Below are 27,910 nucleotides of genomic sequence, written 5' to 3' on the forward strand. Positions count from 1 at the left end.
GCCTCTTGCCTGAAATAAACATGTACAGATGATGATTGTGAGGTCCTCTTGAAGAAAAAGCCAACTTTACCCGAGGAAAAAAAAAAAACAAAAACCAACAAAGTAATCTCCCTTCAAGTGCTTTGTTTTGTCTTTTCCTAAAAATTTGAACAAAATGAATAATACATCAGGAATCTCACTATACAGGTATGCCACATACATAAAGCTCTTCGTATTTTCAGTCTCCAATATATTCTAAAGAAGTACGGACACGAGTATTTCGGTACGTACTTGGATCCTGCAGGCTTCACAAGAGCAGGATTTTTGTCTGTATAAACCCTGCAGAAGTATGTCCCTACTCCTCATCTCACATGCCCATTTGTTGCTGCTGTGCTCCTGCAGTCACTTCAGGAACACAAAGCAGTCACTGAATGCTTCTGTATTAAATACAGTAAACACCACCCGCCAACCTTTCAGTTTTAAATGCTTTTCTTTCCCTAATCTTTTCCCTCTTTCTTTTCCTTTCTTCCCAGCCTCCCTTCTCTCTGTGGCTCTCAAGCAATGACTAGCAATGTCAGTTTGCACTGCTCTTGCATCACGCCACCAGCTTGCTTCCACAATCTGCCACAGAAATTTATTACCAAAAACTTCCTGCAGTGGCCTAACAGCACAAGGTCACTCATACACATTCTCTTTGCCTCCTCCACAGTGCAGATAACCAGTGCAAGCCTCCTCTTTGTACACCAGTCAGGCTATATAGGGGGAAAAAAATAAAGAAAAAAAAAATGTCTTGCTCCCAAGCAGGGGTGGTCCAAGATTTCTAGTGTAAGGAAGATTTCTAGTCTTCCCCACCCCCTTTCATGAGGTTTTGGAGCTAGAATATCATGACTAAGCTGGTTAATTCACATGCACCCACGTCACGGGGGCTCCTATCTTACAAACCAACTCCTCCGCTAACACTTCCGCACAATTAATGCAAAGGAAGGGAGAATAAAAACAAACAAACATGAAATCTCTCACCCCGGCTGGAAGGGAGCTCCCTTTCAGTAGGTTACAACTAGCTCCAGGAGAGTCTGGCTGTAGGGAAAGGTGTGCCTTCAAATGCCTAACAAGGATTCTTTGTCTACCTGAGAATTTCTAGTTTTTCTACCCTGAAAGAAAACAAACAAACAAACAAACAAAACTTTCACCCCGCTGCACATAATGGCACCTACCCTTTGTGAGAGTAGACGGCTTCTTGCCCCCCTTCGGTGCTTGAATCTGAACTGCCTCAGTGCCTGCACTTCAAGAGCAAGTAACTAAATAGAGATCATCTCCAAGGCTAACTAGTTATGTGAAAAACATTTACCAGAGGAAGGGAAACACACAGAGTTTTCTGAGACCTGCTACTTTGATGTTTTGAGAGAATGAGTCATTAAAACAGTTGAGGCTATCCTTCTGTCCTTGCATGGATTTTGTTAGTAAATTTCTTTAGCTCACTTAACTACTCTTGATACTACACTGAAACATCTACTTACTAGGTTAACCATAAAATGGCTGTTTCAGAATGCGACTGAAAGCATAGTTATGTATTGACTCAAAAAGTACAACAATTACAAAATAAAGTACAGAAAGTAGGCAATGTAAGTATGTAACCTACTTTAAAGGGCAACAGAACTGTTCCTCTTTGAAGCATTAGTCATCTTCTTTAACCTATGCATCACGGCAACACAAACCAAGAAAACCTACAAGTTCCATTCCTTTATTCTTATAGGAAGATGTGATAAAAGTGTAGTAAACTCCAATACAAATCAAAAGCAAGAGAAGCAGCGCAAGCCACAACCACCATTCCAAAGACCAACTGGCTGCATAATGAATCAGTGCACTGCATAAAAGATGGGGGAAAGCATTTCCAAAAAAAGTCATGGTAAAATATGGCTAAATACTGCCTGATGGCTAGTTTACTCCAGGCCATATCTGTCCATGAACTAATGACTTACAAGAACAACTTTCTTCCTTTTCAGATTATCAGACTACATTTACTAGGTGCATCTCAAACATTTTCCATATACCTAATTAAGCCTACAGGTAACTAAGAAAAGCAGGTCTGTTATCTTCCCTGGACTACTCAAAAGCCCTCTGTACCACAGATGATTCAGGGACCACAGATTCGAAACCCAGGACGATACCTACTATATCAGCTGTGAAGCTGCCTAGGAGGTTTTCCAAAAAAATCAGGTGCTGACAATTGCACGGGTCCTGACACAGGCTATCCCAGTGCTTCAGTATGCATCTAGCTTCACTAGTCATTTGGTTTGGTTGTCTACTCCATCCCCTGCAGCAGCTACAAGTAATTATGAGGAAAAACTCGAGGACAGGAGCTCTGCTGCAAACTTGCAGTGATTAGGAACATGAAACAATTGGAGGTCAGAGAGGGAATGTTACTAAATGCCCACAGGAAGAACTCTTAGAATAGCTTATTATTACAAAAAGCATATAAAGATTTTCTGCCCAGCATTGTCTTCCCTGATCCTCCCAAATGAGGGGGAGGACTTTCATGGAGCCCAGCAGACAAGGAATGAGCTCTATAGCTTCAAGCAGATTCCCATTCTTTACTCTGCATGAGCTGCACATGCAGGTGCACACGGGAGCAACCATGAGGTGCAATGGAGAAATCTGGTCTGCTCCAAGGCAGAGCTCCTGGTCTTCAACCAGCAGGAAAATGTTTAAGTTGAGTGTTTTAAACAGAAGAGGAAACCAAAATCCACACTCTCCTTGCCTTAGCCCCTCACCGACCCCCCCCCCCCCTTAGTCCACCCCCATTACCCTACCTTTGCACTTCTTTTTCCCTGCCCTTTAAGTTATTTTTCAGCAAAAAGGCAGAGCACGATGGTGGTGAATCATGCACACAAATTTAAAACAACAACAGCAACAAAAACAACCAACCAGCCAACAACAAAACTTTCTCTATTGGCTGCAGGTCTGCTTTTGGAGATTTTTGCCTCAGTCCCCATGGGAGATCCTGTCAGCAACTCCCTTGAATAACACTTCAAGGACGTGCATGGCTGTGCTTTTAGGGCCAGAAATCACCAAGAGAGAGAAATCCAGGAATGATGACTTAATTCCCCACCCATCACAATAAATTACTGGATGTGCTTTCAAGGCAAGAGATAAACGCAGTCCAGCCCTTTCATATGTTCAGGCCGAGACCCATTTATTTCAGCATTTGCTTGCAGGAAGTTCTTTTAATACAGTTCTCTTCACCGATCTAATACTCCAACAAAGACCATGTGCTTTTTTTTTTTTTTTTTGCCACAAATGACTGCGCTCAGTATAATACGTACAGATCAAAGGAGTTTGTACCAACGAATGGTGAAAGACAACACGCTGCTTGGCAAGTTTCCACGGCACCACCACTTGCTCTGTATGGGCATGAAACCAGGCAGTCGCATCTCTGGCGGATGTGGCTTCTTGTGCCCATAACACCACTGGCTTTCTTCTATTGTGCACAGGAACACCACCACAGAGGAACTGCTCAGCAAATTAAAAATGGTAACAGGGCACACACTGCAAGTCACTGCGCAAAGGGAACACCAACAGTCTTATTTCAACACTTCACTTTAAGCAATTTCCTGTTTGCTTAAACGCACAGAAAATAATTCTTTCTTCATGCTAGGTTTTATTATTTTTAAGCCCATGTATCTTTAATTTAAGAAATACTGCCCCATTTAGCTGCTTACAGTAAACCTCCTCACTGTTACGAATGGTACACTGTGACCACCACGTCTGTACTTGCCATCAGTGCTCAGCTCTTCGCTGGAATTAGTTACCAGCAGGAAGGAGGCGACAGCCCGAAACAAAACCAAAAAGCTCCCAACTCCAGCTTTCCAGTGATCCCCAACAAGTTATTTGGGAAGAATTCATTGTTCTTACAGAACAAGGTTAACTGAGAAGAGGAAACAACATACATCTGTCCTGAGTGCACACGCTTTTATTCCCATGTTAGGGGATTTGTATGAGCAACTTACTGATAACTATGCCTAAGGTTATGAGAGGTACAAAAACGAATGTGGAGTATGAACTGAAACCCCGACTCCATGTGTTGATCTTGGCCCACAAATCTCAACGGAATCTAGAAAGAAGTAAAAAAGCCAGGCAACTCCTTGCTGTTTTTATACCAGTCTCCTGCTTGGGCTCCACAGGAACCTGCCTGTATGAGAGCTAACAGGGAAGTCACCCTCAGTGCTTCCCAGAAAGCCACAGCTCCACACCTCACCTCTAAACCTACCAGAGCGTAACGCCTACAAGCTCCGGTCAGAATTAAAGCTTCATTGTTTGAGAGTTGTACAGAGGATCACTGCTTCCTCTCAAAGAAAACCTACTTTGTAATAAGCCAAAAACATTCAAAAGATAGCTGGAAAGGATGCTTATGAAGTTACGATTTCTGTCACCTCCATAATTCCTGCATACTCCCAACTAACATCACAGATCCACTGACGATTGCCCTTCCTCCTCTGTCCTGCATCCCCAACTCTCCCCAGATCCACAGGAACCAACCTCTCTCCTCCTCACTCTCAGGGTAGTGGGTGAATAGAGAAATTAACCTTCAATTAACTGTTCTCCATTTGAACTTAAGCTAAAGATTGTGATTTCTCTTTTAAGCTTGAAGAAGGGTTCCTGCATACAAATCCTTTCCAGTTTTCCAGGCATGCCAACTGGTCTAACAAGAAAAATCACTGCTGACTTCAGATGTTGTATCATTTACGTTATCCACTTTGCTTAATCCCAGCTATGCCAATCAGACAACATAAAGCCAAACAGAAAAAAAACAGATACACTGCAGCCTCCTGTTATCCATGAAAAGATGAGATAAAATGTTAAAGCATCTCCAGTCCCGCAGATTGTTCCCTTGGCATCTCTGCAACACAAGCTAATGGTTCCCTCGGAAGGGGGCAAAGCTTCACAATTCAATTGTTAAATCCCCCAGGACCTGCTTTGATCACCAGGCCATCTGATAAGCTCAGCATGCTTTACCAGAGCTCTTGTTTGTGGCCACACTAAAGCCTGACTTCTCATGCAGGTTTTACTGTAATGTGCTCCTGAAAGAAACAGTTATTCTCCGGGCAATGCTATCAAGAGAACTGATGCTTCGTAACTAGTGCCCAGTTGCAAAATCTGTCCTGCTCCATCTCTACGTCAGCTCCCGTACAGCTCAGGTACTCCCTCAGCCCCGTGAGGGAGCGGCACACATGATCCAAAACAAGCAGGGTACATAAGGTGTATCGGGAAAAGTTTTGCTCTGTCTTTACTAGAAGGAAACAGCTTATCAGTGAACAGCACTAGAGGTCAGATTTCACTGACTAATAGGTTATGCTTTTTCTTATCGGTATTTGACGTATACAAAGCAAGAAACACAGCACGTTCATCTGTGCAAGCACTGACACACAGAAGACTTGAGCGCTGAGAGAGGAAACATGAGAAGAGAGGGTGAGAAACAACCCCAAAAATGTTGCATGTTTTGCAATGATCAGTAATACATTTGATAGCCCTTATCAGTTAGGCTTACACCACAGCGACCACTTGCTAAAAAGATAAGCAGACAACACTCACTTTCACACACCGATCCACCCCAGGACAAAGCAAAACAGCACCCGACCCCTCAGGTGTCCCCCTCCTGGCATGCCGTGATTGTGTATGGCCCCACCTTGTGCCTTATCCAGGGGGCTGCGTGCCAGGACTAGCCTCTGTATCCCACTGAAAGCTTTTGCAACAACGATGGCTGAGATGAGCAGTACTTACGAGGTTACTCCCATTCTGATCTTGCTGGTTTGGGTGACATATTACTGTCTAAGTCACAAAACAGAAGTTTAAAGGGGAGCAGCGTGACCTATAATTTATAAGAATAAGGAAGTGCCGTCTTAAATTGATACACTCAAAAATTAAATCCAAGAATTATACAGTGGTTACAAACCTGCTCCCAAACTTTTATAAAACACCAAATGCATGGACAAGTACTTGCCGTCAGACATTTGAATCTCTAATGTTTGTTTTTGAGCTTCTTCTTGAGACAAGAGGGCTAGGAGCTACTTGATTTGAATAAAAGTCAGGAATCTGGCATAATTTAATCTTTCAGAAAAAAACAGCTATTTACAAGGCTTACAACATGTACAAACAGGGGAAAGGAAAGCATGGAAGATTAAAAAAAAATAAAAATGAAAACTGACGATTAGTAAACAGCTCTAAAGGAGACCTGCACTAAAAACTGCAACTATATGTTGTCTTTTTGTCAATCTAGAAAAGAAGGATCTCCTTTTCTCACTTCTGCAGACTAAGGTATTCAATGCAAATTAATAAATTTTGTGGGTGATACAAAGTCAGAACACACTTTACGAGTCAGATGACCTTGAGATACGGTAAGGTAACAGAAATGAAATTAATTTTGATAAGACAAGCCCCGCAGAACTAATAAAATAGAGCCTCATCATTTAGAAATGACAGAGGAGAGAAGTATCTGGGAACATTAGCCTGCCAGTTAATGTTTCTGGTCTACTAGCATTATACAGCTCTATGAAGGAAAAGGATGACATTAGGAAGGCCTTTTTCCTGAAAAGAAAGGGAATGGCCCAATGCAGTACTGAGACAATCTCTGGGCCAGCGCATCAGTACCAGACATCCAGGAAAGAAAAGCTGAAACAAAGCAAATGCAGACCAGGGCTATCAGGATGACCAGTAACCAGAAAAGCTTGGCTCACTCAAGCTGTCAAAAACAAACAAACAAACAAACAAACACCACATGAGGAAGGGATTGGGGTGCCCCTCCACAAGTATGGCTTAAAGCTGTGGCAAGTTAGGAGAGACACAAGAACAACTGTGTAAAATGACCGAAAACTCAACTACCTGTACATTCTCAAACTTCTTCTAATCCTTTTAACAGATGACAAATATTTAACAGCTTTAGAAACTGAACAAGATTCATCTTCGAATGAGTGCATTATACTGCTGCTAGAAAAAATACGAATTTATTTCAAAGATACAGGAACTCCCTTCTAGTCCTATTTCCTGCCACTAGGGAAGGAAGGAAAAAAAAAAGTAGCCTGGCCAAAGGAGTTCTCCGCCAAAAATCAACTTTCAGGGGCCAGGATCTCAAAATCTGAGCATGCACAAAAGCAAACATGAACATGAGTTAATAGATGTCTTGGTCTTAGTTTGTATTTATTCAATCAGAGTTGAATTCTTTGACATAATGAATCATTAGCACTTCCCTAATTATAGGGCTATTGGCAGTATCCATACTTAGGACTCAGAACAACTCCCACGCTCGTGACTTTCTGTCTTTGCTACATGCATTGCTTGCATGTATTAACTAGATCATCTAAAGATTAGAAAAGTTATTTGACTCAAGTGAATTGTTCATGTTCAACTCAAATACTAAGGAAGGAAAGCTATTCTCACCCAATGTCTGTCCTTCTTGCATGTTATTCTTACAGAAGTCTTCATTTCTATGTGGACCAAGTTTATCCTCTCTAAGTTTCAAATTAAATAAAAATTTGGACTTTGGAAAGAAAGCAGTTCAGAACAAAATGGCACATCAAGAGAGAAAATCCCATTGTTTTATTTGCTCTAGATCCACGTCTTCCACATGTTCAACCTTCACTTTCAGTTACTGATGAAAAGGGATGGAACCAACCTCGGAGAGAAAACTGACTGATCATTTTAAAAGAGAACACCAGTTGCCACAGGAAGTAGCAGGAATTGGGGAAAAAAAAGTGATTTGATTAAGAAACTGAGCAAAAGGTAATTTAAAACCTAGAACAAATCTGTAGTGCTTTTAAGTAAACCCTCTTTTTACTAAGAGCTACATTTCATAGAGGTCTAAAGACAAAAAGAAGGAATTAGAGTCTCAACAGAACAAGAAAACTGGGGTAATGGCAGCTAAAGTTTCTGTATGTTTCCAGTAATATTTCCATTTACTTTTTATTTCAGATAACCAGTGCACTCTTAAGAAATATCCATATATTGCCAGAAATAATATGCTATGAACAACTTATTTTCAGGAGCTAAGGTAGATACCTTCGACTTAGCCTTCCTATGCACAACATACTCTCTCTGAATGTCAGGACTGGAAACAAAAAGCTGACTTGGTACCCTTCTTATACCATCACAGTTAATTTAGTATTCAGTTAACGGTGAATGGCCACTGAACCTCTCTCATTTCGAGACCACAGTTCAGAACAAAGCCATTACTCATTTTTCACTTGCATTCCCTGAATTCCTTGTCTCTGCCTGTAATCTTACAGCATCTCATCACGTGAGGTCTTGAGAGACAAGAACAATGTCCTGGTGCTTATTTTAGCTTCTGAATCCCTAGCAGTGACTTTCACCAAGCGTTCTTTAAAGGGACAATAAGGTCAGAAGCTACAAGTCAAACAAATGGCTTTCATGAATTAAAAATAAAGTACGACAGATCAAATATACCCATCAAGTATTTGTGAAGCTGTGATACTTGTACTGGGTGTAGTGCATAACTCCTCAAACTGAAGTTATCCAAATAGGTAAATATACAAAAAAGCACTTTAAAAAAAAAACAACACAAACAAACAAACAAAGAATGCAACACACATGAGAAATACTATATTCAGTTAAGTCAGATGTACACCTGAAGAACACAACAATATCACATCACAGGTAAGGAACAAAAGATTCGTGCCTCTCAAATCACATTCAGTTTAATTGTGCTTGCATTAACATTTCCTCAACGTTTAAGTGCAGTAAGAAAGTCAGAAAAAGAATCCCCAAGCATCCCGACCTGCTCAGGAACCTGGCAGCTTGTTTGCTCCAGCAGGAGGGGATGTGAAGTTTTCACCAGCTTGCCTAACCTCCTACTGCTCTAACTAAAAGGGTGCCTGCAAAATGAGTACTACTGGCTTTCTGCTCTGTAGTCCCACCAGTAAAAGAAAACACTTGCAGAAATGCTGCACACAGAGGTAACCATCTCCTTGCTTGTACATGACTACTGTCTTATTCTGAGAATTATTTGCACAGAATAATTTTCCTCGCAAACACAGGTTTAGCTTATGTGGTACACAGCAGCCCAGCATAACCAACAAACTTGGAGTTTATGCTCTTCTATTCTGTTTCTAAGAAGACGGGCTTTGCCAGTTACAAAAGGCAGGCTGTCCCGCTCTGGTAACCAAGGCATTTTCCTATTCAGTGCTTTGCAAATTAGGAAGAGCAGCAGCCAGTCATACCATTTCAAGGAGGTACAGGAAGAAGAGCTATCACTTCTTTTAAAAGGCAGAATCTGAGTGTCACAGAAATACTAAAATTAAGACCTTGCAAATATGGTGTGTGTGTGCTGGGAGCAGAGGGGTGTCACAAAATCAGATGCATATGTCCTTTTGGTATTCCACTCCTGAACTTTACCACAAGTATTTCTAGCACAACAGAACCAAAGAAACAACAGAAAACGCTTCAAGGTTTAAGCAGGGTATACAATATTACACAAAATGTATTAGGTACCAGAACAAAATTAAAAAATAAAATAAAAATTAAAAAAAAAATTCCATGCCAAACTGATCAAAGCAGTACAGAAATCCCAGAATGAGGCTGCCTATGGCAAGAGTCAGTGACTTCCTTGACTTTATCCAATGAGTTCCTGTTCTGAACAACCACCACCACCTTTGTTGCCCCCATTTTCTCAAAATTAAAGATATTCACAGGACCCACGTGACTCACTGACCTCAGCACTTAACGCAATGCTTATCAACTTGGAAGGTGATGAGACAACGTCGTCCTCTTCCCGCTGTCTAAGTCATACATGCTACTGCATTACAAATGATTGAAATGCCCTCCTTTAACTCATGCAAGCCGACATTTCTCTTTGTATTAGGCAGATTCACAGCTTTTTAAGACAAAATGTTCTTGATGGTCATCTGGACTTCTCACAGGAGTTCAGCCACTTGAAACTGAGAGGCGCAGTAATAGCCCCAGCTCTGGTTGCTGCATCACAGCCACCAAGGGCAGGTTGCAGAGTTGTTAGGGTGCCAGCTGGCACCGTGCCTGAGGTCTCTGGAGTTCCATGCAGGCCATTTAGATCTTCTCTAAAGTCTTGCCTACAAAGCTGGAAAGCCAAAAAGCAGTGCAAATAAGCATGATTTAGCATCTGAATTTACTGACCTTATTTGAAGGCTCAGGCAAGAATAACACCCTATGTAATCTACACCACTGCTGCAATGTCTTTGCAACAGCTTGCACCACAACAGAACCAGGGAGAGAAGTGCCTTGAGGTACTCCAGTCCTCTTTCATTATGGGCCTGGTATTTGAAAACTGTGTGATTTTAACCAGTTCAGATCCTGCTCCAGCTGGAGTTGCCATGTAGGCTGATAGCAGCAGAAGAAATGTCAGCAAGTTCCTCTGAAGGACAGAAATCACTCATGGCTTGGGTCGCGTTGCTGTGAGCACCCTTTCTTACAATTTCTTTCTGACTGCTAAGGATGTAACTGTGAAGCTTCTGAAAAAACAGCACAGCAGCCGATGACAACACTCCAGTCAGATGGCATGCAAAGGCTCCTCCAGTAGCCTGGTTCTGTGGAATGAGGCTTGCTTGCAGGTTTCCACAAACAAGAACTCATCCCAGAATCCTCCAAATCCAGATGTTGCAGCACATCAAATCACTCCTTGATACGGCACATAAATAGGACAAACAAACAGATCAAAGTTCTTAAAGAAAGACTGCTTTTATGAACTTTGTGCAAGAGGCAAATTGTCTTGCAGAGGAAGACGCACAGGAAAGAGTGGAGCTACTTCTATGGAGAGTCCAAGTCAAGGGGCTAGCCCCAGACCTGAACAGAAAGTCTCTCTATGTTCTTATCCAAACAAATAGCCAAATAAAGTTTTGAATCTTGTTTTAGATTATTTTTTTCCTTTGCTGTTTTAGAACACACTTGAACTTTCAAACCAGAGCAGGCTATTTATTAAAACAGGCCAAACAACTCGACCAGGAACACGGACAGGAAGCAGGGCTTCATCACCTAACATCCCAAGGGGTGGGCAGAGAGGGGCCCTAGGCTGGCCACAGAGCCCACAGACCAGGGCTCACCTTTAGACCTTGAGAGCAAAGGCAGGGCACGCAGCGTACAGAAACACTCCCCAGGGAAGCGTGCGAGACGGCGCTCTTCTACGGAGCCCGGGGCACACACGGGCTGCTGAAAGCAGAGCTCACTGATCGCTGCCCAAAGGCACGCTCTACCCAGAGGCAGCCCGTGACTGGTAAAGAGTAATATGCTAAAAGGAACACTTCACAAATGCACAGTTTGGAATATTAAAGTACAGACCAAACCACCACTTTAAAATTATAACAACCCCCTCCCTCCTTCCAACATGCTTATAATTCACCAATCTAACTTCAAGATAAAAATCACAGAGTAGGAGACAGGATGATGTATTTTGTAGTTAAAATTCAAAAGAAAAAAAAAAAACAAAAACAATCCAACCCTGCCCCCCAGCTGGTTCTGTAAATTATAAATACTGAATGCAACTGTAACCTAAAATGCGATTTTTGCATTGGTCTTAATTAAACAGAAGTTCCTGAAGACTGATGGTACATACTTTTTCCCCACTTTTTTTTTTTTTTAAAATATAAATATACACTGACATTTACATAAGTTGGCCAGATCCTCAACTGGTATAAAAATAATCTTCGACTCCAGTGTAGTCACTGTTACAGCACACTGAGTAACGCAAAATGAGGAACAGGCTCTTCACACCCATTACAAAGCTTTATCTGTGGCTTGATCTTCCTGGCAATTTAACTTCAATGCTTGGCTAGTCACAGAATTAAAACATGCACATACACATGCATGAATTGGCTAGCATAATAAGTGAAAAATATGCTGCATTATTCAAACATCACGGCCGAAATTCTGGCGGCAGGCACCACACAGCTACAGTTCTGGTGCTTTCTGTGCCTCGGCTCCCTGAACGTGATCCATTTCATGCTCTTACAGAATGAAGACAAGTGCTGTACTGATAAAAAGTGTGAAACACTTTTTGATGGAGTGTCATCAATGTTTTCTCAGATGAAACGTACCGAACTAGATAAACTACTGCCAATTTAGTATGACCAAGCCTGCGTTCTTGTAACACAGCCAAGCTGTAATTGCTTTGGCAACCCAAATCAGTATCAGATTTAACGCAAGATCTTAAATGCACAAGTTTTCGAAGTATCCTGAAAGTTATAGAGTGTTTCGGATCCTCACAGGGTACTACCTATGACAGGAACTGCGAACTTGTGATTAAAACAGGGCTGAACCTTTGTACCTCAAGGCGTGCCTCTGGTATTTGAGCCAGCAGCTTGGATCCGGCCAGAAGCCAGGCCTGGCACCGAATGCTTGAGTTTCCTCTGTGCCAACAAACCACCTCGCTGCCAGCTTCCCCCAGCTCCCACTCCCACATTGCCCTCCCTCTCAAGACAGACACTGATCATTTGGGTCTGACTAAATCGATTTTCCCTCTTTCTAACCTAAGGCCCACGGAATGCAAAGCAAAATTTCTTCTTCACGTAAGGAAGTAATTTTAAGTCTGCCTATGTATTCATGAAACGGGGTTTTGACGGATGCTGCCTTCTCTAGTACAACCCTGAGCTTGAGTGATGGAGAAACACAGAAACAGGTTTTGTTCACTTCTTTAGCCACTGTTCCTTTTAAACCATCTCCATGTTGAAAGCTAGAAGCAACCCTCCCGTAAGAAAAAAACAGCTGCACACTTCAAACATTTAATTTCACAGCTTTTTTCTGTCTTTTATCCCTACACAAGCTGCCTACAAAACAGCTTCTTCTCTCCAAGTTACGGCGCGTGTGGAACAACGCCAGCCTCGCAAGCACAACGGCTTTAACGCTTACACAGATCTGCAGCAGTCACCGCATTGAAATGCTCTTTTCAAAACCTTTGGGGAAATTAATTATTTAACAGCCACATGTCAGAGAGATTTATCTCCCGTCTGAGGGCTCCTCTTACCCTTCTTCCCCAAGGAATTGAGCAGTGCTCCTATGCTGCAACAAAGCAGCGGCTCCTGGTGGCAGCAGGAGCGGGCGGTGCAGACACCAACCCCGCGGGCAGCTCCTCCTGCCCGCCTGAGCGCCAGAGGCCAGCACGCGATTCCCTGCTGCAGACCTACAGAGGCACCAAAGGGAGAGGCAGGGATGACCTTCCAGTTGCAATGCCGTAATTCAGCAGAAGTGCCCAAGACAAGTTGATCCCATGTTTTTTTCTACTTACATTTTTCAGATCTCAGGAAAGCCATTCTACAACAAAAGCACCCATCTGCAACAGGCACTGCCCACGTATGAGAGCAAGCAAACTTCCCACCTCTTTTTGGTCTTCTCTGTTTAAAAATGGGATCATGACTTCAGGACTTTCCTGCATCACCAAGTCAATGACATAAGCTCGAAATAAAGCACAGGCCCCAGCATCCTGGCTTACTCTTTGTACGAAGGCCAGCAACATCACTATCATTCCACCCAATCTGGGTCAAAGTACTCAACAGTATTTCAACCTTCTCATGTTGCTCACAGGAACAACCTTTGAAAACGAGCCCTGACGATTATTATGGCACCCCAATATCCTACATAACACAAGAAGAACCTAGCACACCACTGCTCTTAATGGAGGTCCAATTCCTACCTTTCCAACAGAGACAAAGAACTTTTCAAGGACTTCTTTACGTGGCCCATACATCAAGTAGCACCAAACATCGGGCCCTGTCCTCCCCACCAACTCTAAGTCACCAAGTCCTACAGTGTTACCCACAGGGCTTGGGACGCCCCCAGGACATTGCTCGCCCTTCTGCTCACCTGCACTTGCATAACGGGCTGTTTTCCACATGAAGAAATCCATCGTTCGTTTTCGTAATAAAGTCCAGACCTCAAAGACTCACGGATCTGTCATTGCAGCCTTTTTAAGTTCTTAGCTGAGGACTGCATGTACCTACAGGAAAAAACTACTGCCATACAACTAAGGAAATTTAAATCACCTTCCAGGAAACCCTGAATTTTAGACATGAATTAATGCAGATCCCAGCACTTAGTCAGAACCTACGAAGACACAAGAAGGACAAAGTCTATGTAAAGCTTGAATTCAACCAGAAACTTTCTTAACTTTTAGCATTTAGTAAAATACTGAAAATGTAGTCTCATACTAAAAGGAAAATATACTGTGCTCTCAATTTTAAACTTTAGATAAACCAGGAACATCTAAAAACTAAAGAAGTATGTCAATTGTTTTGACTGTGTATCTCCCTTCTTCTTTATGAGCACAAGAGGCAATACATGTTAGAATCACAGAATGGCCGAGGTGGGAAGGGACCTCTGAAGATCACCTAGTCCAACCCTCCTGCTGAGCAGGATCACCTAGAGCACCTTGCGGAGGATGGCATCCAGGCGGGTCTTGAATAGCTCCAGAGAAGGAGACTCCACAACCTCTCTGGGAGGCACTGTGCCAGTGCTCTGTCACCCTCAGAGTAAAGAAGTGCCCCCTCATACTCAGCCGGAACCTCCTGTGCTTCAGTTTGTGCCCGTTGCCTCTTGTGCTCTCTCTGGGCACAACTGCAAAGAGACTGGCTCCATCCTCTCAACACCCTCCCCTCAGATATTTATACACATTGATGAGGTCTCCCCTCAGTCTTCTCTTTTCCAAGCTCAGCAGGCCCAGTTCTCTCAGCCTGTCCTCGTACAACAGGTAAAATAATAATAAACTTTAATTGACATATTTTGGTGGGTACGAAAACTTTTTGATAAAAATTCAACTCAGAAATTCAGTTGGCATTCAATTTCTGAAAACATAATCCAACAAGTAAAAAGAACTTCTGAATACTGCAGTGTTAACATCTCCTTCTCTGTATTTTGCTTTGCATAATGAATAGCGTTATAAAGGGCAAGGTCAGACAGAACCCACAAAAAATGACTGAAGTCTGAAGGAAATAAGAGATTCTTTATAGCTAGCTAGCCAAAAGAGAGTCTTCAGCAGACTACAGAGTATTAGCACATTGCACATCTTTGGATAAGACCTAAGATGAGCTAGGGAAAAGGCCTGGAAAATGTCAGAGAATGCTACGAGCTTGTTTGCTTTAAGAAAAAAAAAATCCAATAAAAGACTCTCCACAGCATTTGAGGGTGGTACAGGCAAGGAGCTACATCACAGCAGCAAAAGCTATAATAACAAGAGCCACTGTCAAAAGCCTCACTGCTGCAGATCTCCCACACTTTCCCAAAAACAAGGATAAGCTTCTTAGAAGTGACAGCCAGAAATTGTCTGCACAATCACTCTATTTCCTTAACTAACCCAGGCAGCAGATACATTCATTCATCAAAATCTTTCATTAGCAGTACATATTAATTCCTGGATTTTTGCTTTGAACTACGGAGCTACATAAGTTCCAATGAGCAGGGAGAAATGTACGTACAATGAAAAAGAAACCTCGTGTATTAGGAAGTTCACTTGCACTTTAACCTTCAATGCAAACTCCACACTCATAGATGCAATATACTGGAGATTCAATTTAGAAACACAGCTAAGTGAACTGAAGAATAATCAGACTGAGGAGCACTTCCCCCTTCAACACCGTGAGATAAAGAAAATGTTAATTACTGACGCCCTAATGCAATTTGTTTGAGAATAGAAAGAGCACACAAATGAAAAAATACTAATAGCAGTGGGCTAACAGAAGAGCAAAAACATCTACCCACAAACAATTGCACTGTAGTCTCTTATATCTCTGTCTCTGTGGTTCTTTATTTCATTTTGAAATTTATTTCAGCAAGGATCAAAATGGGTCTGCCCAAAGGGTAACTGCCTCACCAAACCCAAGCAGACTACAGAACTGTTTTGCATTCATTTCCATTTGGTTTCTAATACAGCGTTAAAGGATCCCTAATTTTAAATACTGTGTTGGATATTCAGCAACATACATTCAGTTTGCCCAACAAGACCTTGCCCAACAGACCCTGAAAAGTGAGAAAACAACATAATCCTCACAATGTTTGCAAACAAGTCACAAGAAACAACCACCTAGCCATAGAGGAGGACCACATGTGCACTCAGAAGCTCCTTCAACTCAAGGGTCATACTGAAAGACCTCAAATAACAGCTGAAAGGAAATATTGCTTTCTACCGGGTTTGAAAAATTCCTGCAAAAAGTTGGTAAGACATCAGATGCTTTCACGGAACCAGCTGCTGAAATCCTTGCAGTAGAAAGAGCCCAACAACCTACTCCACAACAAAATGTAGCTACGGGACTTCCATGCTTTTGAGAGAGGGAGAAACATCATGGCATATGCTTCCAGCAGTGCACACTGGAAAGAGAGCAGGGCAGTAGGAGATGCAGCCAACCAAAAGCAAATCCTGGAATGAGACAATATATGTGGCACCTCACCTCGATGTCACACCAGAAGATGTATTCCCTGAACTGACAGAATTCAAAATTCCTCCAGTAGTTCTGCCCATGGGAACAGTGCTCTTTCCCAGACAGGGCTGCATCACTGCTAGCTTGGTATTTGCTTGTAACAGCTGATGGTGATCCATGAGCTACTCTCCACATCTTTGCGGGAGGGTTACATACGATCAAGGGGCTCTCTCTCCTTCAGATTCAGTACCATTCTATCAATTAAAATCAGCCCTAGAGCTAAGATGAGGTTTCCACAAATATGCCAGGTCTCTTAAGAAGGATCTGGTCCTCTGGCAGTAATATTCCCCCTTAATAAGGCAACAACTATAGCAAACTTGTAAATATTAATGTCTCATATTCTGTGCTGTAATTTGGCACAGAAAATTCATGTTGTTGAATTTTATTGTGACACACTTTAATACAAAAACTCCAGATCTCCCCCCGTTCAGGAATCTAGGAAGCTTGCTGCCCAGATCTAATGCTCAGCAAGAGGTGCTAGGAACTTTGTCATGTGAGATGTCAGACAGCAAACAGAATGTGCTTCACCTTCTTCTGCTTCCCTGCTATCCCCCTCTCCATTCAGCAGGATACCACCATCACCTTTCTTCAGATCAGGAATCTGGGGCAAAAAAATATATATATATAAAAATAAAGAGGGTAAATGAAGACAAGCTACGTCTACAGAGGCTCCAGCAACGGCAAAACAGTATCAGGCATCTGGACGCCTACCTGGGCAGCCTGCTCTAAGGAACCTGCTTTGGCAGGGGGGTTGGACCCGATGATCTTTCGAGGTCCCTTCCAACCCCTACAATTCTGTGATTCTGTGATCAGCAATAGGAAGATGCTCTTTTCCCGAAAGAAGATCAGACTAAGTGCCTCCCTAGCTCTTCACCAGCCTTAGACAGACAGCATCAGTATCAAAAGTTCTTTTATATCCATTTTCCTAGAAAGTAGTTCCTTTCTCCTAAACCAGCAGCTGACCGTAACAGCCCACATCCCTTCCAGGCTGAATTAGGAACTCTGCTAAAGGTCACGTGCCAGTGACACCGAATTGCACTTCGTGAACAGAACAGCACTATGCCCACAGAGAGCACCTGCAATCCGTGTACAGCCTCGGGTTCCACCAAACTTCACTGTCGATATCCGAACCACTATGAAAACTTGGTAACAAAGCATGCAAGTGGCATAAGATGAGAGGGACTGAAATGTTATTGTTTGGTACTGCAAACTAATGTCAGTACAGAAAATGAGGAGGCATTTGTCAGGCACTGCAGAGGACTTATTCATATCTGTTACAAACTGGGAAAAAAGGGAGTTTAAGCTGTCATGGATGCAGAAAACAAATGCATTATCTTGCTCTACCAACAAGATACTGGAGAACCTGTTACACTGACTAGCTCCTTCAGACCTTCCAAATTAGGGTAAAGAAGTACAAGGTTTGGTCTCAGTGGGGATCTGTACAAATAACCTGCAGCATTAACACAAACGCGTAACAGGTACAAAAGAGCATTAGGAAGCAGGCTGGAAGAAGGTGTTGAGGAATTACTTTAAAGTAGACAACACTTCAGGTGATTTCTACTCTAGCAAGACATCTACATTGCCAAGGCAAAGGAAACATACTTTTTCAGGGCAAAACTCATTTCAGTGTGGAACAGATCTACCTGGGCCTTTTGGAAAGCTTCAAAAGGGAAATGAACCATAAAACCAAATACAATCTACCAGAAGGAAACTGTGTACACTCACATCTGCTGATGTACACACAAGCTTGAGGGACAGTAACTCAGACAACTGTCTAGAAGACAGCAGAATACTGGGTCACATGCCATAATACATCGAGAAAATATTCAACAACAACTAGAAAACATTTCAAAATCACATCCACAACCAAAAATGGCATGATCTCCCCACCACCCCTAAAATAGATTCTTACTGAGTTAATAGCATTATACAGCTTATCATTTGAAGAAACAAGAGGTTTATTTCAGTATTATGGTGTACATGCTTAAGTCTACTTTTTTTTTTCTTTTTTCTTCCCCTCCTAGAAAAAGACTCAGACCCCAAAATGAAGCAAGAGCAGGAAAGCACACCGATACAGGCTGCAGTGTACTTCACAGCTTGAAACATTTAGTTTCCAACATCATTTTGTAAACAAATACTGATAGCTTTCGAGAAGTATGATCCCAAGAACTCTTTGCCAGCCTGCGAACTAATAGCATGTTTTGAACAAAAGAAAAAAATAAAAACAAAAAAGCACCTGAAGTTATAAAGTTCAGATATACTGACTGTTTAAAAGTGAAGCATAGATAGATTTGCCTCACGTTAACTTCTTTTTTTTTAAAAAAAAGCACTAGAAGGCAATCTAGCTGTAGAAATGTACAATATACTGCTACAGAGTTCATAACTCGTCATACATTATTTTAAATCTCCTGCTACCCCCTACTTTGATGGCTTCAGTAAATCAGATACAACTTTCTCATATTCCGTTGTCCTTGCTAGCATCAAAAGGTAAGATCACTCCTGTCACCATGCTCATTTGTCACTATATCTTTTTTACAATGCACTGCTATATGTTACTCCATTACTTATAGGGAAGGAAAGACAAAGCAAGCTAGAAAATTAAATGTTACCATCTGATCACAAATATACACTCTTCTCTGCTCCAAGCATATTTTACTTGATACAAAGTCTGTAACACAACATACCCCTATGGATTTAATTTCTGAAAGCAAAAGAATCCAAAAGCTTCAATGATATTCATCATTCCAACAAAAGCAGTTTTTAGAGAAAGCTAATCATCTACATTATTATACACAGCTCAGTGATCAACACAGGTAATTGGAACTTATAAGCATGAACCTCCCCATCCCCAATCTGACACGTAACCCCCTACTTGAGATTGGCAGGGAACGTGAGAGGAGACCTAAGACTCCATTACAGAAAAAAGGTAGGACTAGAGTTTGTATAGAGACACCTAAGGTAGCCCAAGAGCCGAGAACAAGATTGCCACAGCAGCACGGAGCTCACTGGGACTATAACAACCACCTTACTGCCTGGGTAGGTACGTGGGCAACCTGCTCACTTGGATCTCTGTGCTACTGGGGTTAACCTGTATTCCTTAGCAGAAGTCATCTAGATTAAAACTAACATGGTGTCCTGGTTTCAGATAGGATAGAGTTAATTTTCCTCCAAGTAGCTGGCATGGTGCTGTGTTTTTGGTTTAGGATGAGAATAATGCTGGTAACACGATGATGTTTTAGCTGTTGCAGAGCAATGCTTACTGCTAAGCCAAGGACTTTTCAGCTTCTCGTGCTGCCCGGCCAGCAAGGAGGCTGGGGGTGCACCAGGAGCTGGGAGGGGACATGGCCAGGACAGCTGGCCTGGGCTGGCCAGAGGGATGTCCCATGCCATGTGATGCCATGCTGAACAATTAATATGGGTGGGCTGGCTGGGGTGGGGGAGACTGCTGCTTGGGGACAGGCTGGGCATTGGTCAGCAGGTGGTGAGCAATTGCATTGTGCATCACTTGTTTTGTACTTACTAGTATTTCTCTTCTTTCTCCGTCCTATTAAACTGTTTTTGTCTCAACCCACAAGCTTTTACCTTTTTTCCCCGATTCTCTCCCCCATCCCACTGCTGGAGGAGGGTGAGCGAAGGGCTGTGTGGTGCTGAGCTGCCTGCCGGGTTAAATCACAGCACGTGGGCATCTCCTGTAGTTTCCTATAGTCATCCATCCCCATGGTGGGGCTTGAGTGAAAGCAGGAAAGGCTAAGGTGACAGTCCAGCTATCAGAAGCTTCCAGGCAACATTTTCTCTTTCCGTGACTACCAAATCTGGCCTCTAGTATTTGTTCTAAACTTTGCTTAGTCTTTACAAGTGGCTTCATATGGATGTGTTGTGTGGAACCAAAATAAGAAAGGCTTATATAGAGAAGTGACAGCACTTGAGAAAAAGTCATTTCGTATACATTACTGGAAACAGCCCTGCAAACAGGCTAAGAATGCAGTCCTAAGCGCCCTACGAAAGCTCTTTGTTACATCTATGTTGACAAGCATAATTCAGTTTGTATTATAAATAAAACACTACAGGATTATATGAAGGACACTGTGGCATACTTTGAACAACACCAGACTGCTGCTTCTGCACTGCAAGATGACAGCAAAGGGAACTGCAGAAAGAAGAAAGCTCTGCCTTACAAAGGCCCTCATTTCCCATCCCTTCCTGCTTACTCAGCTGCCCCAGAGAATTCTCCTCTGTGCCTCAGCATCACCTTGGTACAAACAACAAGCAAAATGGTCCAGGGCTCCTCTGAACTCCAAGTGGGCACTGGGACTACACGCAATCAAACAAAATCTTGAGGATAAAACGTTATACTATCACTCATCCTTATTTGGACACCTTATCGTTGTACATGGAAGGAATTAGCTTTACTGTCTCATAACAGTCAGCTAAGATGAAGGTAAAGCAGTTCTCAGTTTCATCTGATTTTGTTTCTAGAAAGCTCAGTCATAAGAAGAATCAGTTTCCGTTTTGTTCTCTCTGCAATCAGTGAGCGGGCATCAGGGGTGCCTGTTTCCATGCAAAGAAGGGCCTTCCCCTCAGAGGGATTTACAAACCGCAGCCTACAAAGTGTAACTTTACCCAAAGGTATAATAATACCCCTTTCATAGCACAAGAATAGCTATTAGTACTACGATAATTAATTTATTAAGGCAAATGAGAAGCTAAGACAATTGCTTTTAAAACCCTTTTGCATCCTTCCAGACAATCATACTCTTGTTGGCAGCTCTTCCATTTATGCAGCACAAAGTTCGCCTTGTGATGAGAGGCAGTGGCAGGCCGGTCTGCCAGGCGTCCTGGGAGCACCAGCTGGTTCTCAACAGAAGGGAGAGCTGAGTTTCCATCAACACAGGGGCAGCAAGAGGACAAACTCTCAACCACTGCTCTGCTCAGACAAACATCTTCCTGAGTAAATATATCCAGCACCATTAAAGATGACATTTGTCCAGCAGGTATAGTCCCGTTCGCAGTTTCAGCACATGCCAAGTTATGTCCCAAGTAGCCAGCAGGTGCCCAGCACACCCTGTTCATCCCCGGGGTAGCACTGCACCAGCCCACCAAGCACAAACCAGTTCAGGATGTACAAGGCACTCTCCCACTGCCCCAGGAAGCTACACAGCCATGTGCACACATGGCACTACAGGCAAGAGATTTGGAGCTTAGTGATATGGTTTAGTTGAGGACTTAATGTTAGGTCAGAGGTTGGACTCGGTGATCTTGGAGGTCTCTTCCAACCTAGATGATTCTGTGAAGAGAACCTGTTCTGCCTACTGCCTTGGCCAACTTCACACAGTAGTGCAGACGAGCTCTGCGTATGCTTTGTGATGGTTTGCTGTCTCCAGATAACAAGGAGGATGTATTCCAACCTCTTCCAATTCAGGTACAAGCAGCATCAAAGACTGTGATGTATTCCACACTAGGTGTGTTTTCTTCCTTCCTTAGATACCCAATGGTTCTTGGTCTTTTGGAAAAAGAAACTGAGGACAAAGTGCTCATCAATTATTGAAAAATAAAATATAAGATTGATTGATTGCCCAACCTATGTTCCAATGCCATCCTCCAAGCACACTTGTTTTTAAAACTTGTTATTGTTAGCAGCTTGCATGGGCTTGCAATGTTCGGTTTCCCTAATACAGCTGCACTCTGCAGAGTTTGGCATCAGGAAGAACTTATAAATACCGGCTGAAAGTTCTAAGCCCAAAGGCCTTTTCTTTTTCCCCTTACATTTAAAACACAACAGAGAACATGTGATCCTTACTAGTCTCTTAGCTCATTTAAGAGCAACGCAGACAAAAGGACAAACAAGGTTTCCTCTGTTGTTCTTTTCAAGTTGAATGTAACTACTCTCTGCAACTAACACTCTCCAGTAAAGGTTAAGACATACAGAGTAAGGATGACTACAACTAACCATTACCCTATAGATACTTGGCAAAGGGGTTAACGGGATCAAACAGGGAGTTTATTCACAATTAAGCACAAAGTACGCTGGAGATACAAAAGCAATCCAAATTACAATCTGATGACAGGCCAACACACCCTTTGGAGGGCAGGAGACTCAAGATGAACAAGGCTTCCAATCAACAATGAAGAAGATTTCTCCAGCTCAAATTTCATAAAAAGACATGCCAAAAATATGCCAGTTTATTAGAATGAGTATTTTTTCTCTTGCAACACTACATCAGTTCTCCCTAACTCTAAATTATAATAGAACAAGTCAGTACAGAAGCTAAACTCACCCTATCTGCCCAACCCATGATTCACAGTTGGTTTGAAGACAACTTCTCAACACCAGTTACTGAAGGCAGCTGCATGCATTTCTGCTCCTTTCCCTTGAAGTTGTTGCTCTAGTCAATCCTTTCCACTATAAATTCAAACTAGAAAACAAGCTTTCACTTCTTCTCTAACTTGAATCAATGAGCAGAATTCTGAAGTATATGGCATTAGCCTGCTGCGTTGTCAGTAGGTACGGTGAGAAGCTACGGAGCTATTGGCATACTCCCAGTGAAGCAGCGGCTCACACGGTTACATGTCCTCAGCTACCAAAACACAGTTATTCCATATGACCTTTTTATGGTACGAACACATTTACTTGAGCTAGTCTGACTTAACTCGAGTGAGTAGATGAACATCCCCAACTCTGGCAGAACCACTGCAGTGAGGACAAATCATGAGCCACAAAAGCAGTTTAGCTTCCTATATGCAGTATGACAGCAGACGTTGCACCTGGACAAGTGAGAATATTACATTCCTATACTAGAAAGGAGACAGGAAGAAAATGGGTAGAAGAAAACTTCACTATTATTTGAAATACAAAAACACTTTCCCAAGAGCATGGTGGCAAGGATGAAACGCTCTCCTTCAATTTTGTGGAATTATTCATCTCAACCACTGACATCAAATGGAAACTGGCTGAACTTAGAAAGATCTAAAGGCAGCTGCTGCTTTCTTTTTACTTTTAAGTTAAACCATGCCTGCTCTATTTCACTACTGGGTTGACTTCGTGATTCAGACTTTAGCAGCTGCTCAAAGCAATGTGATGCTTATCAGCTGCAAACCACAGGCTTCTTCTCTGTGTTCTCCATGGCTAAGCTTCGTCATCTCAAACAGCAGGCTGAGTTTCCATGACTTTCATCGGGCCCATACAGACCCAACTTAAGTTACGTATTAGTCAGCACACCAATGCCCGCAAAAGCCATTATCTTACACATACAGTAATACAAAAACACATCAGTTTTGACTAATTGATCTACTGCAGTTCTTCCAAATACCTTTTTTAATTAACTACCATTTTCCCCTTTTCAAACATCACTCAAATAAGGGTGACTCATATCACACGACAGATTGCAAACCAGTGTTGTAAAGCTCATATAACTGTCTTTAACCTAGAGCTAGATTGTTCTGGGCATAACTGGGCAAAAATCTCACAACACAACCTCTTCTAGTGGAGTCAACACTTAAGACTAAATCAACAACCCTGAGTGCAAAGCCATCTACCTGATTGTCCTGGTTTCGGCTAGCATAGAGTTAATTTTCCTCCTGCTAGCCGGTGTGGTGCTGTGTTTTGGACCGATGAACGACAAGCATGCAGTATTATTACAGGCTCTTATTCAAACAGTGACCAGCCCCTGGTATAGATGAGACCAGGCGGAGGGCAGCTAAAGGATTCAGTCTGGAGACTCTAAAGTAGCTGGTGTCTCTGCACTAAATAGCCAAAAGGCTGACCAGGGCAGAAGGTATCGCATTAAAAAATAATATACATATCTAAATGTGTTCCTCTATCCTAAAAGAAAGTTTACACATGTGCTATCTTCTACATTCCATGGCTTCAAACATATAGCATGCTACCAGATAAAAACTTGGCCACATTCACGCCACCGTTCACACATGGAAATGTATACTACTTGCAAACTCCCTACTTCAGGAATATACACACAGACAGCAAAAAATGAAATTTCTCACAAGGAACATCCCCCTCCCTTTATTACAGATATAGTAAAAAGAGTACCCCCAATTCATTTGGGCCCATATATCCTCATGCAGCTTTGAAATTTGAGTCAGAAGTGTTTAAACAAAAATGTTTTTAACAGTTGCACATCAGACTCACTGATGAGATTAATCCCCAACAGCCTCCAGTTTGAGATGAGTGGCAGACTTCTGCATCAAGCAGTTAATTATGAATACTAACAATGCTTCCCCCTTCTCATATCGCAAGTAGTGAGTAGGTAAGCTGGAATAAACCACTGCGTGGTATTTCTGCAACACAATTCAACATCCCTGTGCTGAAGGGTTATTTTCCTCTGTATGAAACCACTCACCATTGACAGTGACATCACATTTGGATCATCTTTAGGGAGCCTCAGAAAGCATGCACTTTGTAACAGTTTCAGTTTTAGAACCCACTTTTGAGATTCAGAAAGGCCCAGGGCAATTCCCCTGGACCATGGACATATTTAACAGTGCACACACAGCTACTGGACATGGGTACACTACTGTGTTTTTAACAGCTTTGGAGGGATTGCACTCTGCTGTATGTTGATAGCAATTATGTGGAAGTCAGAAGTTGTACCACAATAAATCAGTGCTGAAGCTGCAAGTTATAGCTCTTCAGAAACAAATATATAAACAGACTGATATTATCAAGGTGCTCTGATAATCTACTGTTGATGAGTGGAGACTCCACCAGCCTCCTATTAACAAAGAAGAAACATAAGCATACAGACCTCAGTCATTCCACTGGAATTACCTGTTTAGTCAACAGTCAGTGAATTGTCACATCTCCAACAGTTGTAAAGGTTTGGCCTTCCTACAAGTAATAAATACCCTGAGCCCACACTCCCCTCTCCCCCCCCGAGACTCCCACTTCTTTCAGTGCTTACAGGCTACCAGCTGTGTTCTACATTATACACTTTACGCTTATACCAAATACATACGAATGCAGCTTAAAGTCTGAAATGCTTATTCAAGCAAACAACAATTTGCAACCAGCTTAAGAAAGCAGTATATTGAATCAGTGTTTTTCCTTTTTTTTGTTACTGTTACTTCCTATTTCTGAGCAGTATTGGCATATGAAAACTGAACAATGATTAAAACAAAATCATGCATAACAAAGAGATTGAAAGTGCTACCGGAAATGACTTGTTAACACTGTAAGCCTCCAGATAATGCATCTCAGCAACTTATGCTATTATTTGGTCAATATTTCCCATTTGGCTTAATGGAACATGATGGATATCCAAATGAGAGGCAGTCTTTCTTCATTATCCTGAGTCGAGCAAGTATCCCAATATAAAAGAGCACGACATTTCAGCAGAACAGCACATTTGAACAAAGCATACACCTCTTCACACAAATGCAAGGGCTGTAGGAAGCAGTAATGATCTTTATATAGGTTACTTTGAAATCTATTGCAGATTTTTTTTGACCATTCCCTCAAGACAAAATATGAAAGTAGCTTAAAAAAAACTAAAACAAAACAAAACAAAACAAAAAAAAAAAAATAAAATCTTACGGCTTGAAATGCAGTAAGCCAGCCTGCAGTTGATCCTCCTGAACAGTTGCTTGTTGATTGGCCAAAGTATAAGTGTAAAGAGTTGAATGAAGTTAATGATCAGTCCTGACACTATAAATATGTAGCAGATCAGCAGGTGGCAAATGAACTGAGACTTCAGAAAGCCAACGATGTCCATGATTTGCTGAGAAAGCAAGAGGGTACCTTCAGACCCAAAATGCAGAAGACAACCTGCAAAACCAAATAGTATCAGTGGTTACAGAGCGCATTTGTTTCTGTGAACAGATTATTACAGATGTCTCACTTTCCATTAAACATCTGAGTGAATTTAATCCCTTTGTTTAGAAGGACTGATTACAATATTTGCAAAGGTAAGCATGGAAAGAGAATACCATATTTCTGAATCGATTTACATTGACTTTGGAAACAAATTTTCACGTTTCAGTTCTAATTCTACAAAACACATGAGCATATAGACTCCATTTCGTGCAGTGCAATACTCCTCTATCAGGCCTTTATTGCTAAAATATGAGCAAAACGATTCATTTATATTTTGAATTGAGTTGTTGGTACTTCATAAGACACATACAGTCGTCTTTGCTATATTCATGAGCAGATCCAAAGTTTGCAAGTCTTAAAAACACTCAGTCTTCACAAAGGTTTGCTAGTGTTTGCTAGTAGTTTTGATGATGCTTCATCCGAAAAACCTTAATCACAGCAGGTACTTGTACCACACCCAAAGTAGGATACATCTTTAATTACAGTCCCGTCACCTCTCTTCAACACTATCTGAACTTTTAAAATCTGAAACTTATTTCCCATTCAAAACTATTTTATAAAATTCCCCACAAACCAGGGTGTGCACACCCCCAGTACCTTCCACACCGCTGAACGGTTTTTGTTTGGGTGTCTGGTTAACTTCACAAGGGTACATTATGAAACACCCCAAAACAGTTGTTTCCAAGTTTTACTCTATTCAAGACTGATTTATTTAGTTTCCAATACCTTCATGAAAAGGTTTATTTTACTTGTGTACACATACGAAAGTCCAGAACACTGCTGACTGATCTTTATTTTGTTAAGATGCATTTACCTAATGATTGATCCTGTGCGATTTAAGTACACAGAATTCAGTTCTTATTTAAAATAGACCAGCAAGCTAGAGAGCTTAACTACAGATGCATAGGAATAGCAAGGGTAAGAACAGTATTTTCTTCTTTTACTTGACTGGGGAAGAAAAAACACTACACTGGGTGTCCTACTGCCTTCAACGAAACCCAGAACAAATTATTTAACACGTCCACAGTTTTAAACTAAAATAAACAAACAAACAACAACAAAACAACAGATACATTTCCTGGTATCACTTTCGTCAGCATACCCCATGTCTACTCAAGAAAATGTCTTTAAGTACACATACACAGCCATGTATATCCACTCAAGTAAACAGTGCAGTACACTAATTTTAGGCATGTGAGTAACTTATTCAATTTAAATATTATTCCTTGTACGCTTGAAGTTCAAGGATATGCACACAATCTAAGACTACAATGTTATCGGAGCAAGATAAGAATTCAGGTTTTCTGCCCCTCTGCAGAAGAGGGCATCGAGTCATTTCATTTTCAAAAGGTTATTACAAAAAAAAAAAAGAAAAGGTCCTGTATGTATTCACTTCACTCCTCTCTATTAAAAGTAAATGCAAGGTTTAAAGCTTAATGTCAGAATTTGTGCCTTCCTCTGCAGGCTGCTCCAGCTATGCTCCCAAACCGAACGGTAGCAGCAGCTTCTAGCTTTCTTGGCTTGTTCCCTTACATTTAAATACGAGTCGATTTTGGGAATAGAATAAAAGCTTGACTATGCACAATATACACAATTTGTTCGATCACTCCTTGACACTGTAATTCTGTCAGTTTTACTCCATAAACCCAGAAAGGAAACATCAATAACA

The 27,910-nt window shown here is 41.8% G+C and overlaps 1 protein-coding gene across 3 annotated transcripts in view; it reads right to left on the reverse strand.

Moving 5' to 3' along the window:
* AGPAT4 (1-acylglycerol-3-phosphate O-acyltransferase 4) overlaps positions 1-27,910 on the reverse strand; it is an 80,020-nt gene that overhangs the window by 37,911 nt on the left and 14,199 nt on the right. Inside the window, exon 2 of one of the 3 annotated variants that reach the window (XM_040550674.1) lies at positions 25,963-26,193. The exons of 1 other annotated variant lie outside the window; for it this stretch is intronic. In XM_040550674.1, coding sequence (XP_040406608.1) covers positions 25,963-26,140 — 178 coding nt within the window. In that variant the 5' untranslated portion in view covers positions 26,141-26,193. Of the gene's footprint in view, positions 1-5,662; positions 5,711-25,962; positions 26,194-27,910 lie in introns of those variants that run through there. One more of the 3 variants, XM_040550676.1, reaches the window with a different exon arrangement.

The sequence above is a fragment of the Cygnus olor genome, chromosome 3, assembly GCF_009769625.2.
Source record: "Cygnus olor isolate bCygOlo1 chromosome 3, bCygOlo1.pri.v2, whole genome shotgun sequence".
In the NCBI taxonomy this organism is placed as follows: domain Eukaryota; kingdom Metazoa; phylum Chordata; class Aves; order Anseriformes; family Anatidae; genus Cygnus; species Cygnus olor.